Source organism: Rhincodon typus, chromosome 2, assembly GCF_021869965.1.
Source record: "Rhincodon typus isolate 14 chromosome 2, sRhiTyp1.1, whole genome shotgun sequence".
NCBI lineage: Eukaryota > Metazoa > Chordata > Chondrichthyes > Orectolobiformes > Rhincodontidae > Rhincodon > Rhincodon typus.
This window is the reverse complement of record NC_063333.1, coordinates 72,813,062-72,827,977: the sequence shown is the minus strand read 5'-3', so window position 1 is coordinate 72,827,977 and position 14,916 is coordinate 72,813,062. Positions and strand designations below refer to the sequence as shown.

At 40.2% G+C, this 14,916-nt stretch overlaps 1 protein-coding gene across 1 annotated transcript in view; it reads left to right on the top strand.

Annotated features, from left to right (window-relative positions):
* Nucleotides 1–14,916, top strand: part of LOC109931378 (cytoplasmic dynein 1 intermediate chain 1) — a 236,843-nt gene that overhangs the window by 12,693 nt on the left and 209,234 nt on the right. Inside the window, exons 2-4 of the mRNA XM_048611130.1 lie at nucleotides 9,742–9,859; nucleotides 10,770–10,884; nucleotides 14,234–14,270. Of these exons, the coding sequence (XP_048467087.1) occupies nucleotides 9,752–9,859; nucleotides 10,770–10,884; nucleotides 14,234–14,270 (260 nt within the window). The 5' untranslated portion in view covers nucleotides 9,742–9,751. The remainder of the gene's footprint in view (nucleotides 1–9,741; nucleotides 9,860–10,769; nucleotides 10,885–14,233; nucleotides 14,271–14,916) is intronic.

Below are 14,916 nucleotides of genomic sequence, written 5' to 3'. Positions count from 1 at the left end.
AACAGTGGTGGGAGGTAAAAACTGGTGGCAGAGAGCCAGTTCAACGTGTTTCTACCTATCAGAGCTGAAGTGTAATGTCACTGTAGGACAGGTAATTGATGGGTATTTCTTTTGTCAACCTTTTGACTAAGCGGTTTAAATCATGAGGCATTATTGTAGCTGAACAGTACAGTTAAGTTCACTTTTTAAAGACACTTAACAGCTAAATTAATTAAATAGAAAAGAAGATGCCTAGGCAAACAATGCATTCTAGCTGTAGTATGTGGGAGCTTGTGGATGTCAGTGTAATCTGAGCTGCGGAAGCGGTGACACCGAGGGAGATGTACATGGACAGTCTTCCACTCTCAGCCCTTAGATTAATCTATGTTAAATTTTGTTCATGGATAGGACAGGAGGCTGCGAGTGTGGGTGCAGCAGGTATAGGTTTGCGGAGATAGCAAGAACTGCAGATGTTGGAGTCAGAGTCAGTGTGGAGCTGGACAAACACAGCAGGTCAGGCAGCATTCGAGGAGCAGGAGAATCGATGTAAGGGTCCAGGCCCGAAAGTTTGACATTTTCCCCCTCCCCTTAGGGTTGCAGAAATTGGCTAGTGCCTATGTCCAAAGTTGCATAAGTCCTGAAATTACAGACCAACTTCGACACACTTTTTTTTTGTTGTTTTAATACTTCAAGTCTATACAATGCTGTTTTGAGTGTGCTGATGATCAAGCCTCACTATTCCACAAACTGTCACCAATTTGTAAGTACCTGATTAAACCAGCAAGGTGCCCATTTTGGTTGTCTGATTGCTATTCAGGATAAAAGCAAGTCACACCAGGTTTTGTCATTAACAGGAAAATAAATCTTTATTGCAAGCAAACCTAATTGTTAACAAATGATGCAGAGAGAAAAGATCATTAACCTACTACAACAATACGACTTACAGTATCCCTTTTAAAAACCCTAAACACATGCACTCGCACGCGCTTGCACACTCTCACTCTCCCAGTCACTCTCTGTGCCGCTCTCATGAATAAGACAGATAAAATACAAATGGCCTGATACAAATATTGTGTGGAAAATATCGAGATAGAGAGAAGAAAGTGAGGAGTTATTTCTGAGTTGTTTTGGTTTTATTGATGATGGCATTATATTGTCGACAGTGCATTAGTTATTCTTCAATCTGATAGCTGTTCAGATAAATTAAGATCTTGTATTAGAATTATTCTAAGTCTCTGGATGTTTGTCTTTTTCACTTCCAATCAAAGAGGTGAGTGTGAGATGTTTTTGATGTTTCTCACTACATTGCCCTGGCAGATCTGCAACAAGTTGCAGCTGAACCAATCTGAGGGCTGTCATCAGGCAAATTTTCCTTAATTCAAAGATTCATGGCGCCATTCAGAAATTTCTGAAGAAGGGTCTAGGCCCGAAACGTCAGCCTTCTTGCTCCTCTGCTGCTTGGCCTGCTGTGTTCATCCAGCTCTACACCTTGTTATCTCAGATTCTTCAGCATCTGCAGTTCCTACTATCTCTGAAACAAGAAAATGTATATAGTCCCTTACAAAACAAATTGAAGCTGAACAAGTGAAATACACTTTACATTTAATTAATACATAGTTTTTCTTTTACTTTGGTTTTGTAATCAGATGACAATAAGGGATTAATTCTGAACAAAGAATGCATAATGTTATTTAGAAGGAATCTTTTTATTCACTTGCTCACAGTGGCACTCGCTCACTGTGTGGGACAGCGTGTATTGTAATGATGAGATGCCACCTTGAACTGCTGATGTCCATATGCTGTCCATAGGTAGAATGACATTAGGGAGAGAATTCTTTTTAAGACACTTAAAAGCTATCCTAATTTAGGACATATGCTGAAAACTTGATCTTTCGTATGTATTACTCTACACAACAGAGCTTTCTAACATCCCCCTAAGTTTTTGATGTCAGGCATCTGATGAGATTTCAGTTGTTTAGGGGTGTGATATTTCTAAGAGCTTTGCTTGTTCAATCTTGACCGGTTGCAGCACTTACTCCCCAAAGTATGGTAGTGGGCCTAACTTTTTAGCATGGAATCATAGAATCCCTGTAGTGCGGATGCAGGCCATTTAGCCCATTGAGTCCGCACTGACCCTCCAAAAAGCTTCCTACTCAGACCCACTCCTCTACCCTAAACCTGTAAACCTGCATTTCTCTTGGCTAACCTACTCGTCCCTGAACATTACAGTGCAATTTAGTGTGGCCAATCCACCTAACCACATCTCCCGATTGTGAAAGGAAACCGGAGCACCCAGTGGAAATCCATGACGTACGAAGAAAGTGCAAACTTCATACAGTCACCTGAGGGCAGAATGGAACCAGAGTCCCTGGTTCTGTGAAGCAGCAGTCTTAGAGTGCTAACCACTGAGCAAAATCGTTCTGTATTGGACCAGACCAAACTCTGCACTCCCTTGCCAATGTATTGTAGGGAGATAGCCTAGACCATAACTTTTATATTTAAAGTCAAGTGTAAAATGTTGTGTTCCAGATGTGATCTGATTGGTCAACCATTAGGCTTTCATCAAAACATACTTTATTCTTGCAACGCAGTTAAATTTCAAAATCATGAAGAATTGGTATAACTTTAACTGTATTGAAATATCTAACGAGAATATGCTATTTAACAGCTAATCATCAACTGTTCCAATACAGGCAGCATCCCATAAACACACCCTTTGCTAACAATGCAATTCAACAAAACATTTATAGTTCGTGCTCTCTCTCCAGTCCAGAAGAAAGAAACAATCTGCCCCTTTTGGTTTTTTTAGGAGGAAACCTTGCTGCTGTCTGAAACTTCACTCTAACAGCCAGGAGCTCAAGCTTTTAGCTTAGCAGCCAGCAGAAGTCTTTTCATTAACTGAAAGCAAAACTAAAAGCCTTCCTGGATCTGTGTGAGCCTTGACTCTCTCCATTCCTAACTCTTTTTTGCTTTGTGTAAAAACACTGAGACCTCAAAAGCTGTTTACCTGCTGTCTGTCTGTAGGAGACATTTTGTCGTCACTGTAGTAATTCCCTCTGCAAGAGAAACAGCACAGTACATCTCTCTGTTAAAGGCACAGTACCCTGCATTGTCCACATAGTCCCCATCTTCTTCTCCACATAATCCTGCAAATTTTTCCTTTCCAATTAATAATTCAATTTCCTCTTGAATGCCTTGATTGATCTTGCCTCTGCCAAACTCCCAGACAGTGCATTCCTGATCCAAACAACCATCTGTGTGAAAACATTTTTCCACATGTTGCCATTGATGTTATTTTAAAACAATTATCTCATATCCGTGCCTTTTGGTTATTGATTGTTCCACAGTTTCTCCAACTATTCTGTCCAGATGATTTTGAATATTTCTATCAAATATTTTCTAAATTATCTCTTCTCCAAGTTTATACATTTCCTATTTCCCAAATCTATCAAGTTTCTCATCCCTGCAGCCATTCTTATAATTTTTTTTTCTTTATTGTCTCTACTGTCTTCACAATCTTCCTAAAATGTAGTGCCCAGAATTGGACACAATACTCTAGATGCTGCTGAACCTGTGTTACGTGCAGGTTTAACATAACTAGCTTGCTTAATTCTACTCCGTGCCCCTATTGATAAAGCCCAGGATGCCATATGCTTTATTAACCACTCTCTTGAGCTATTCTGACTGCAATGAAGATTTCTGCACATATATACAAAGCAAGTTCATGTTTAACAGTTTGTGATCCAGTAATCGAAATGTATTATCTAGTTAACTTTAAATGTTGTTCTGCTCTCTCCTAAATGGTATGGCTCTAATTCTGTTTCTGTTTTTAAATGAAGTGGTGGGGAAAGCGCAGGTGATCAAGCTGCTTATGAATGCAGGTTTCTTGTTAGACTATTAAAATATAACCTTACTATAATATTTAATCTATTTTTGATTTTAATATTCTTGAGTAGATTTACAGCTTGGGTTGTGGACTCTGTGGTTGATTCGTTGCCGAGCTGGTATATTAGTTTGTAGATGTTTCATTACCCTACTGGGTAACATCATCACTGGAGCCTCCAGTAAAGCGTTGATGTATTTTCTCACTTGCTATTTAAACTCCTGGGGTCTGTTGGAGTTGGTTACGTCATTTCTGGTTTTTCTTTGCAGTGGTATGTATATAGGGTCTAATACTACATGTTTACTGATGACCTTCTTGGTGGAGAACCATCCCTCTGGGAATTCCCGTGCTTGTCTCTGTTTGGCTTGTCTTAGGATCCTGACATTGTCCCAATTGAATTGGTGGTTCCCCTTGTCTGTCTGAACGTATGGAGATGAGCGAGTATTGGCCGTATCTTTTTATTGCCAGTTGGTGTTCATGTGTTCTCGCAGCCGGTTTCCTTTTCTGTCTGTCCAGTGTAATGTTTGTTGCAGTCCTTGCATGGAATCTTGTATATTACCTTGGTTGTGTCCATAGCGGATAAGGGGTCTTTGGTTCTTGTTAGCAGTTGGCGTAGGTTTGAGTGCCACTCTGATGCCCAGTGGCTGTAGGAGTCTTGTGGTCAGCTCAGATATGTTTTTGATGTACGGTAACGTGACAAGTGTGTCGGGGCATACTGTATCTTCCTGTTGTTGTTTGTGTGACAGGCATTATCGGACCCAGCTGTTCGCGTATCCGCTATCTCTAAATACTTGGTGGAGGAATTCTCCTTCATTTTGGTGTAGTTCTAGATTGCTGTGGCTTGTTTTGAATAGTGTTTTCACACATCTCCGTTTGTGGGTGTTGGGGTGGTTACTGTTGAAATTTAGGACTTTGTGTGTGTGTGTGGCCTTTCTGTATACCCTGGTCAGAAATTCCCCTTTGGCCCTGCATTCTATCATCATGTCCGGGAATGGGAGCTGTTTTTTTTTTTATTTTGGTGAATTTGATGCCAGTGAAAATGTTGTCTATAAGTTTTTGGTGTGTTTCTTCTAGACGAAAGTGTCGTCCACATATCCGATCGGGTTGGATCTGTGGAAGGCCCATGCTTTCAAGTCTCTGCATCATTGCTTCTGCTATTAGTCCAGAGATGGGTGACCTCCATAGGTAACCTGTGGATATGTTTGTAGATCTGGCCATTAAAGGTAAAGTGGGTCATTAGGCATAGGTCGAGACATTTCAGCATGTTCTTTGTGGAGATGGTGTTTATTCGAGTTGGGTTCCTTCAGTAGTGTGGCTAGTGTTTCGCTTGCTAGTGGTATGTTGATTGAGGTGGATAGGGCGGTAACATCAAAGGATACCATGGTCTCCTCCTCGTCTATTCTTGCGTCTTTTGAGGGTTTTGAGGAACTCCTGGGCTGAGTGGGTTGAACTGCTGATGAGGTGCTTAAGTCTTCATTGTGATTCCTTGGCTAACCTGTGTGTTGGTGTGCGAGAGACGATTTTTAATTTTCCCTGAAGCTTGTAGTTAACAGATTCAATGGGATATAACAAGATGACTCTTAGATAAATATCTTCAAGACCATGAGATGCAGGAGCAGGTGTAGGCCATTCATCCCGTTGAATTTTATGTGCCATTCAGTGAAATTGTAGCGAATCTGACAATCTTCAACTCCATTTTCCTGCCTTTTCCTCATAATTCTTGATTCCTTAGATTTTTAACCAGTAAATCTCAGCCTTGAATGTACTTAACAACCAGCCTCCAGTGAAGAATTTTACAGATTCACTACCCCCGAGAGGAAAAACTCCTTCTCGTCTCTGTCTTAAAATTGTAACCCCTTCCTCCTGAAATTTTGCCCTGTGGTCCTACTCTGTCCCATAAGGGAAACAATTTTTCTGCATCTACCTGATCAAATCCCCTAAGAATCTTGCATGTTTCAATAAGGTCATCTGCCACTCTTAAACTCTTGTGAATACAGGCCAAACGTATTCAACTGCTCCTTTTCAGGTAGTCCGTTCATAGACGGAATCAAGCTACTGCATCTTTTGACTACCTGCAATGCTAATATATCTTTCCCTAGATAAGTGTACCAAAACTTTTCACAATATTCCAGGTATAGTCTAACTAATGTCTTGTATAGTTTTTTGGTAACACCTCCATATTCCATTCCCTTTGAATGAAAGACCAACATTTCATTTCATTTGCCTTCATTATTACCTGCTGAGCTTCGATGCTAGTTTTTGTGAGATATGCTTGAGGACTCCTAAATCCCTCTGTTCTGTAGCTTTCTGCAACTTTTTTTTCATTTAAATCATTTCAGGTCCTCTTCTTCCTGCCAAAGTGCATAATCTTACATCTTCCCACATTCTGTTTCATCTGGCAAGTTTTTGCCTACTTGTTTGGCCTATCTACATCCATCTGTAGTCTCTGTATTACCCTTACCCTGTGCCTTCCCACTTATTTTGTGTCATCTGCAAACTTGACTGCAATGTTACTGTTGGCAAGAAGGAGCAGGAATGCTTCCTTCGGCTCAAGAACCAACTTGATAGATTAACTGTACAATCTTTCTGTAGCTCTCTGTCCACCATCGGAGCCCCACCATCACAGCTGGCAATCTCTCTCTCTCACTCTCTCTCTCTCTCTCTCTCACACTCTCTCTCTCTCTCTCTCTCTCTCTCTCTCTTTTCCTGTCTGCCCTCCTAATTAGATTCATAGAGGTAAACAGTGTGGAAACAGGCCCTTTGGCCCAACTTGTCCATGCCAACCAGGTTTCCTAAACTGAACTCATCTTATTTGCCTGTGTTTGGCCCATGTACCTCTAAACCTTTTCCTGTCTATGTACTTGACCAAATGTCTTCTAAATGTTGTTTTTGTATCTGCTTCTACAACTTCCTCTGGCAGCTCATTCCATATATGCACCACCTTCTGTGTGCAAAAGTTCCCATCAGGTACCTTTTTATTTTTAAATCTTTCCCCTCTCATCTTATACCTATGCCATCTAGGTTTGGACTCGCCTCCCCTGGTGAAAAGATCCTGGCTATTCACCTTATCCATGCCCTTCATGATTTTATAAATCTCTAAGTCACCTCTTAACTTCCTATGCTTCAGGGGGAAAAAAGTCCCAAACTCTCTTTATAACTCAAATCTTCCAGTTTTGGTAACATCCCTGTGGATCTTTTTTGCTATCTTTCCAGTTTAATAACATCATTTGTATAGCAGGATGATCAGAATTGTACACAGTACTCCACATGTGGCCTTACCAATATCTTACACAGCTGTAACATAACGACCCAGCTCCTGTACTCCATGCTCTGACCAATGAAGGCAAGTGTGCCAAATGCCTCCTGTCTACCTGTGACGCCACTTGCGAGGAACTATGTACCTGCCACCTAGGTTTGTCTGTTTGACAAAACTCCCCAGGACCTACTATTAACTGTAAGTCCTGCCCAGCTTTGTCTACCCAAAATGGAACATCTCGCAATTATCTAAATTAAACTCCATTCACCATTCCTCGGCCCATTGGCCCATCTGATCAAGATCTTGTAATCTTAGATAACCTTCTTCACTGTCCATGATATCACCAATTTTGGCATCGCCCACAAACTTACCAACCATGCCTCCTGTATTCTCATCCAAATCGTTAATATAAATGATGAACAACGGTGGACCCAGCACTGATCCTTGCAGCACACTGCTAGACTCAATCCTCCAGTCTGGAAAAACAACTCTCTAGTACCTCCTTCGTTATTCTGCCGTCAAGTCAATTTTGTATCCATTAGCTAGCTATCCCTGAATCCCCTGATCTAATGTTACTATCCAGTCTACCATGTGGTATCTTGTCGAAGGCCTTACTTATGTCCACGTAGCCAACGTCTATTGCACTTCCCTATGTACCTATCTTGGTCACGTCTTTAAAAAACTCGTGTCAGACACCATTTCCCACGTACAAAGCCATGCTGACTCTCTCTAATCAGTCCTTGCCTTCCCAGATGCATGTAGGCCCAGTCTCTCGGAATCCCCTCCAACAACTTAGCACTGATGTTAGCCTCACCTGCCTTTAGTTTCCTGGCTTTTCCTTGCAGCCCTTAAATAATGGCACAACATTAACCATCCTCCAGTCTTCCGACACCTCACCCATGACTGCCGATAATACAAATCTCTCTGCTAGAAGCCCTAGTTCTTCCCTAGTTTCCCCACAATGTCTTGGGATACACTCAATCAATCAAGCCCTGAGGATTTACTTACCATTACGCGTTTTAAGACCTCCAGCATCTCCTGTTCTGTTTTGTGGACTTTTTATTTTCAAGAATCACTATTTACTTCTGAGTTTTCTAATTTCCACGTCTCTTTTCGTGGTAAGTGCTGACAAGAAATATTTGTTTAGATCTCACCCATCTTCTGTGTCTCCACACCTGGACGGCCTTGTTGAACTTTTAATGGGCTCTATACCCTTCCTAGTTACTCTTTTTTGCCTTTAATATACTTGTAGAATCTCTTTGGATTTTCTTTTACCTTGCCTGCCAAAGCTTTTTTTGCCCTCCTGATTTCCCCCTTAAGTGTTCTCCTATTCCACTGTCCCCCATCCTCCAAGGGAATCACTTGCTCCTGGCTGCCTATACCTACGTATGTATCCTCTTTCTTGATCAAAGTCTCTATCTCTAGTCATCCAGTGTTCCCTACTCCTACCAGCCTTGCCCTTCACACTAACAAGAATGTGCTGGCCCTGAACTCCCCCAATCAACATTTGAATGTTCCCGTCTAATACCATCAAAATTGACCTTGCCCCATACTTGCTGATAGTCTGGTGATCTTTCATGCAGGAAGTATAACTGTTGGACCAGCACACCACTGTAAGGAGGCCTGCAGTTCATTTCTGCACAATATTTTGGGAAACCCATTCTTCCAGGTGCCCTGAGCTCACACCAGGACTCCCTTTCTTCTTGTAGAACCATCCCCAGGTTAAAATCAAGAGTTTATAAGTTGCAGAAGTTCATAGGCTTTTCACAGTGAATGTAATGATGACAAGAGAGTTGGAAAATCTAGTAGCTTTTGGAATGAGAGGTGCTTTCTGCCTTTGTCCAAAACTTGCTGGACTTGAGAAACCATAAAGGCCCAATTTGGTACTGGAGATACATTTGTTTTCTTTCTCAACACATTTCCACCTTGAGAGATTTGGGAGGATGATGCTTTTGAACCAATAATACTCATCAACTACATAACATTAAAATAGTTGTGTGTTTCAATTTATGCATATTTGCATCTTTTTGTATTTTACACACACTTTTTCAGTAAAATTAAAATCTTCCATGTTATAAGGGTTTAATTTGTATCTGCTGAAAGTTTGTTTATAAAAACTCACAGGGCAAATGTGTAGTCGATCACAAAATTGCATATTTGCCAATCAAATATTCACTGTGGTCTTGATTGTGAAGTTAAGCCTTGGCTGTTGGAGCAGTTTTAACCTAGTTTGCTGGTTGGGCAAACTGACTAAATTGTTACAATGTTGGTTTTGCATCATTCTAGGTTCTACACTCCATTTGAATTAAATATTAAATGTACTGTTGAATTTGATTTAAATTGGCATTAAGGTGTGTTTCCACCCAGAACGTTATTGTCAATAATCCACAATATGTTTGATTTATTGTTTTGCCCACCATTGAGGTTGCCCAGCCTTCAGCAATTTGGCTGCAATTAAAAGAATTAAAAGTCAGATTCCACTGAAATTTTGATTGTTAAACAGCAAATGTAAAAGGAAATTCGTGGAAAAAAGATTGAGGTGTTGTTTGATTGCATGCATCTGCAATATAAAGCATGGGGGATGCTACATCTTTAAGCCTTGCTTCTAACTTGAATCTTCCAGCTATATCAAAATGTCAGATAAAAGTGATTTAAAAGCCGAACTGGAGCGTAAAAAACAAAGACTGGCTCAGATACGAGAAGAGAAAAAAAGAAAAGAAGAAGAAAGAAAGAAGAAAGAGGTCAGTGAATTTAGAAAAATGGTTGTTTGCCTCAAATGAGCAGTAAGATAGTAAAAATTAATTTTAAAAAATTTTTCTAATTGATCAATTAAGAGATGTTATTATGTCGGTTTCAGGCAGTACTTGAACCCAGGTCTTCTGGTCCAGAGATAGGGATGGTATCATTGCACGACAAAAACCCCCAGTGTTACAGTATAGTTATTCTGAAACCAGTTCAGTGGACTGGAAATTCTCCAGCTCTTGGAATTCATCAGTCTTACAATCGTGGGCCTTGTTTTCCTAGTTTTCTCCCAACCTCGGAACCAGAAGCTATTGCTCAACTATACACTGCCTGTATTTGCGCTGATCCAGGGCTATCGATCTGCTTTCACTGTGATAAAGGGTTTTAATTTTGTTGAAAAGTTTTCTGGGAAAATTTAAGAACAGTCATTTAGTTATTTTGCAATCCAACAAACTAAGTCAGCAAATAGGAATAAGACAGTGATATTTGTAGATCTGTGCATATTTGCTCAGAAAATTTTGAGCAATATAAATATCCGTTAGCATAATTCAAACCAAACTGCCTGTGTGGCAAGTTAATACAGACAATTTAAATGAGGAAATTTGCTTTGTACTTTTGCAGAAAAATAAAGTGTGAAAGAAAATCTGTAATTTGCCCCATTTAAGTCCTGGACATAACTCCTTTTAAATATTCAACTTTTTTTTTACGTCAATGAATGTTGCATTTATGGGCATTGAGGAACAAATTGAACAGCAGACTTGAATAAATAGTGCTATAACATTTTATTTAATGCTTGATATTTGCCTTTTTATATCAATCTTTAGTAGAATATGGAATTGATTCTGCCTTGAAGAAAACAAAAATATTTTCTAGTGAGCACTAACTTAATCATGTTTCTTGTTCTTTCAGGCTGAAATGCAACAGAAGAAAGAGCCACCTCCTGAGGACTCTGACCTGGATCGCAAGCGAAGAGAGACCGAAGCATTGCTACAGAGCATTGGCATAGCCCCAGAACCAGCATTAGGTAATATGCTGTTGTTAACTCTGTTAAATATTGTGTACAATCCAATGAGTTAGGACCAAGCAAGTGATTTTGAAAATTGAGAAGAGGAGTGATAAGTCTAAAGTATTGGTGCATCAATCGGTGAAGGAAAAACTGCTGAATGAGGATTATGCAAATACTGTTCTTTGAATATCTTATCTTCAAATCACTGAACATATTGAGTTTATCATTTTTAGTCTGCTTTACAATCAGTTGAAAAGTCTCAAATGACTACCTAGCCATTTTTAAATGAGCAGGTTATGCTGACTCACTTGGCTTATATTAGAACATAGAACAGTACAGCACTGGAACAGGCCCTTTGGCCCATAATGTTGTGCCAAACGTGATGCCAAATTAAACTAATCCCTTCTGCCTGCCCATGGTCCATATCTCTCCATTCCTTGCATATTCATGTGCTTATCTAAAAGCTCCTTAAACGCTTCTATCACATCCACCATCACAATTCCTGGCAGCGCGTTCCAGGCACCTACTTGCCTCTCATATCTCCTTTGAACTATTTCTTCCCCCCCAACCCCCTTAACTTAAATGCATGGCCCATAGTAATAGACATTTCAACTCCTGTGGAAAAGATTCTGATTGATTTATTAATTAATTCATTCACTCATTCTATTGGTTTGATTACTTCAGTGTATCTGACTAGAAGAAAACCTTTTTTCTCGACTCGCATGCATGTGCACATGGATGCACGTGTGTGCGCGTACACACGTACACACAACCCTGTAAACACCCCATACCATATACACCGAGCCTCCATCCTGCCACCCCCTCATCGACACCCCATCCACACCCCCCCACAGAGTCATGGAGATGTACAGCACGGAAAACACCCCCTCGGTCCAACTCGCCCATGTCATCCAGATATCCTAGATAAATCTAGTTCCATCTGCTAGCGTTTGATCAATATCCCTTTAAACCCTTTCTATTTATATACCCATCCAGATGCCTTTTAAATTTTGTAATTGGACCAGCCTCCACTACTTCCTCTGGCAGCTCATTCCATACACGCTCCACACTCTGCATGAAAAAGTTTTCCCTTAGGTCCCTCTTAAATCTTTCCCCTCTCACCCTAAGCCTATGCCCTCTAGTTTTGGACTCCCCCACCCTGGGGAAAAGGCCTCATCTATTTACCCTATCCATGTCCCTCATAATTTTATAAATCTCTACAAGGTCACCCCTCAGCCTCCGATGCTGCGGAGAAAATAGCCCCAGTCTATTCAGCCTTTCCCTATAGCTCAAACCTTCCAACCCTGGCAACATCCTTGTATATCTTTTCTGAACCCGTTCAACACCCTTCCTATAACAGTGAGATCAGAACTGCACACAAAATTCCAAAAGTGGCCTAACCAATGTCCTATACAGCTGCAACATGACCTCCCAACACCTGTACTCTATGCACTGATGAATAAAGGCAAGCATACCAAACACAACTTCGCTATTCTATCTACCTGTGACTCCACTTTCAAGGAACTATTGAAATATGAATAAAATTACATGCCTTTTCCATGCTGTTGGATGAGTGTACTTACAATTACTTTTTACACTTCAATGGATAAATGATGTAAGTGACTAGAATGCTGGTTGGAATAAGGTGATGACAACTACAATTTTGTTAATTAGCTGGCAAGATTTAGAAATTAAGCTGGAAATAATAAAATTGAAAAACAGCATAAAACTTGGCCCTGAGCAGCAAAGTGATTTGAGAAGAGACAAAAGAAAAAAAGTCTAAGAATGCAACTTCATTTTTTTTTTTGAAATAAAGAGAGCGATTTTCTTTTTTTAAAAAAAAAAGAAAAGTGGGAGAGCAAATTAACATTTTTAATTTTAAGCAGTATTCTTTATGAAGTTAAAGTTTATCAATTTAGATTTATGGAAAGAGAACAGACAACAAGTGTTGGACTGAATTACTGTGTTCATGGAATAAAATTAATTCATTTGTAGCTTTTCTCGTTCAAGAATGATTAAAATAGCAAAACTGTTGATAATGAATTAACTGCAACTTTTTATTCATAAACTACTTCTGATGCTGGAAATCTGAAATAAAAAGATTTGGAAATGCTCAATTCATTAGGCAGCATTTATGGAGAGAGGAAAGAAGTTTACTTTTCAGGTCCAGAAACTTTCTTCAAAACATTTTTAATATGTTCTCTTGGCTTGTAATGAACATGACCAGGAAGCCTGTTCTCTAGCCTCTGCCAATGCCATTCTGAGCCAGGACCCAGCAAGGGGCTGTTTATAGTCACTTTATGATTTGTTGCTCAGATAATAGGATAGTTTGAAATGTTCTTTCTTTTTTACACCTTTGTTAGGGAAAAGAGAGGCATTTTAAAAAAAAAAGGAGGCACATACGGTCAGGAACCAGTGATTGATATTCTTGAGGCCATTTCTCAATTCTAGTTTAATTGGCAAAGCTCCCATTAAATATGAAAAGACTATCTTTTTTGGTTTTCCTTCGAATGTCTGTTTGCTGATGTTTGTTTTTGTTTATGCTGTGTTTGTTTGCTTAGCACAAGTTTGTCACCTGTTTTTTAAAAGGGAAAAGATACAATGTACAAAGTTGCAGTTAAGTTAACACTATATAAAACCTAGTATAGATGATCATAGGTCCATTCTAAACTAATTTTTATATTTAATTGCATGGTCATGCTGGAATAATAACTACAAATTTCACAAAGTTAATACAAAGGTTATATTTTAGTTAAAAGATTGATTATTCTTCCAGGATCATCTTGCTTCTTAAGCAAATTAAAACAATGCCAGCATAGAGGCGTAGCTGTGCTGATGATCAATACTTGATGAGGGCTAATGATTTGGAATTGTAGGAACTTTGCCTTCTTTGGCTTTGACGATTGCAAGTTCTTGGTCATGAAATGGGAGGAAGCTAAACAGGCGTTTCCTGTAGCCTTATACTAATGCTTTAAAGATACAACTGTATAATCTTCACAACTCCATGGCACATTTTGTCTGTCAAGTGAAGCTAAGCAGAGTCATGTTAAAGTACCAATATCTTCATTGGTTACTGTTGAAGCACAATAATAGTAATGAATCAATTAGTATACTTTTTAATTGTGATTATAACTAAACCAAGTCAATCATAAAATGTTAGTTCCTCTTCTAATACTAATCTTATAGGTTTCTTAAAAGAGAATTTTTAAAAATTAACCAGAAGTGTTAACATTCTTGTAGAAAAATCAATTGCTTCGGAATGGTGTTTCTTATTGCATGTCTTGCATTTGGCATTGTTTTTCCCTTTTGTAAAACAACAACAATGTAGGCCTTCTTTTAAAAAAAAGTCTTATTTAGGCAGAGATAGTACGAACTGCAGATGCTGGTGAATCTGAGACAACAAGGTGCAGGGCTGGATGAACACAGCAGGCCAAGCAGCATCATAGGAGCAGGAAGGCTGACGTTTCGGGCCTAGACCCTTCATCAGAAAAGGGGGAGGGGAAGGGGGCTCTGAAATAAATAGGGAGAGAGTGGGAGGTGGATAGAAGATGGATAGAGGAGAGGATAGGTGGAGAGGAAACAAACAGGTCGAAGAGGCGGGGATGGGGCCAGTAAAGGTGAGTGTAGGTGGGGAGTTAGGGAGGGGATAGGTCAGTCCAGGGAGGACGGACAGGTCAAGGGGGCGGGATGAGGTTAGTCGGTAGGAGATGGAGGTGCGGCTTGAGGTGGGAGGAGGGGATAGGTGGGAGGAAGAACAGGTTAGGGAGGCAGGGACGAGCTGGACTGGTTTTGGGATGCGGTAGGGGGAGGGGAGATTTTGAAACTTGTGAAATCCACATTGATACCATTGGGCTGCAGGGTTCCCAAGCAGAATATGAGTTGCTGTTCCTGCAACCTTCGGGTGGCATCGTTGTGGCACTGCAGGAGGCCCAGGATGGACATGTCGTCTGAGGAATGGGAGGGGAAGTTGAAATGGTTCGCGACTGGGAGGTGCAGTTGTTTATTGCGAACCGAGCGTAGGTGTTCTGCAAAGCGGTCCCCGAGCATCCG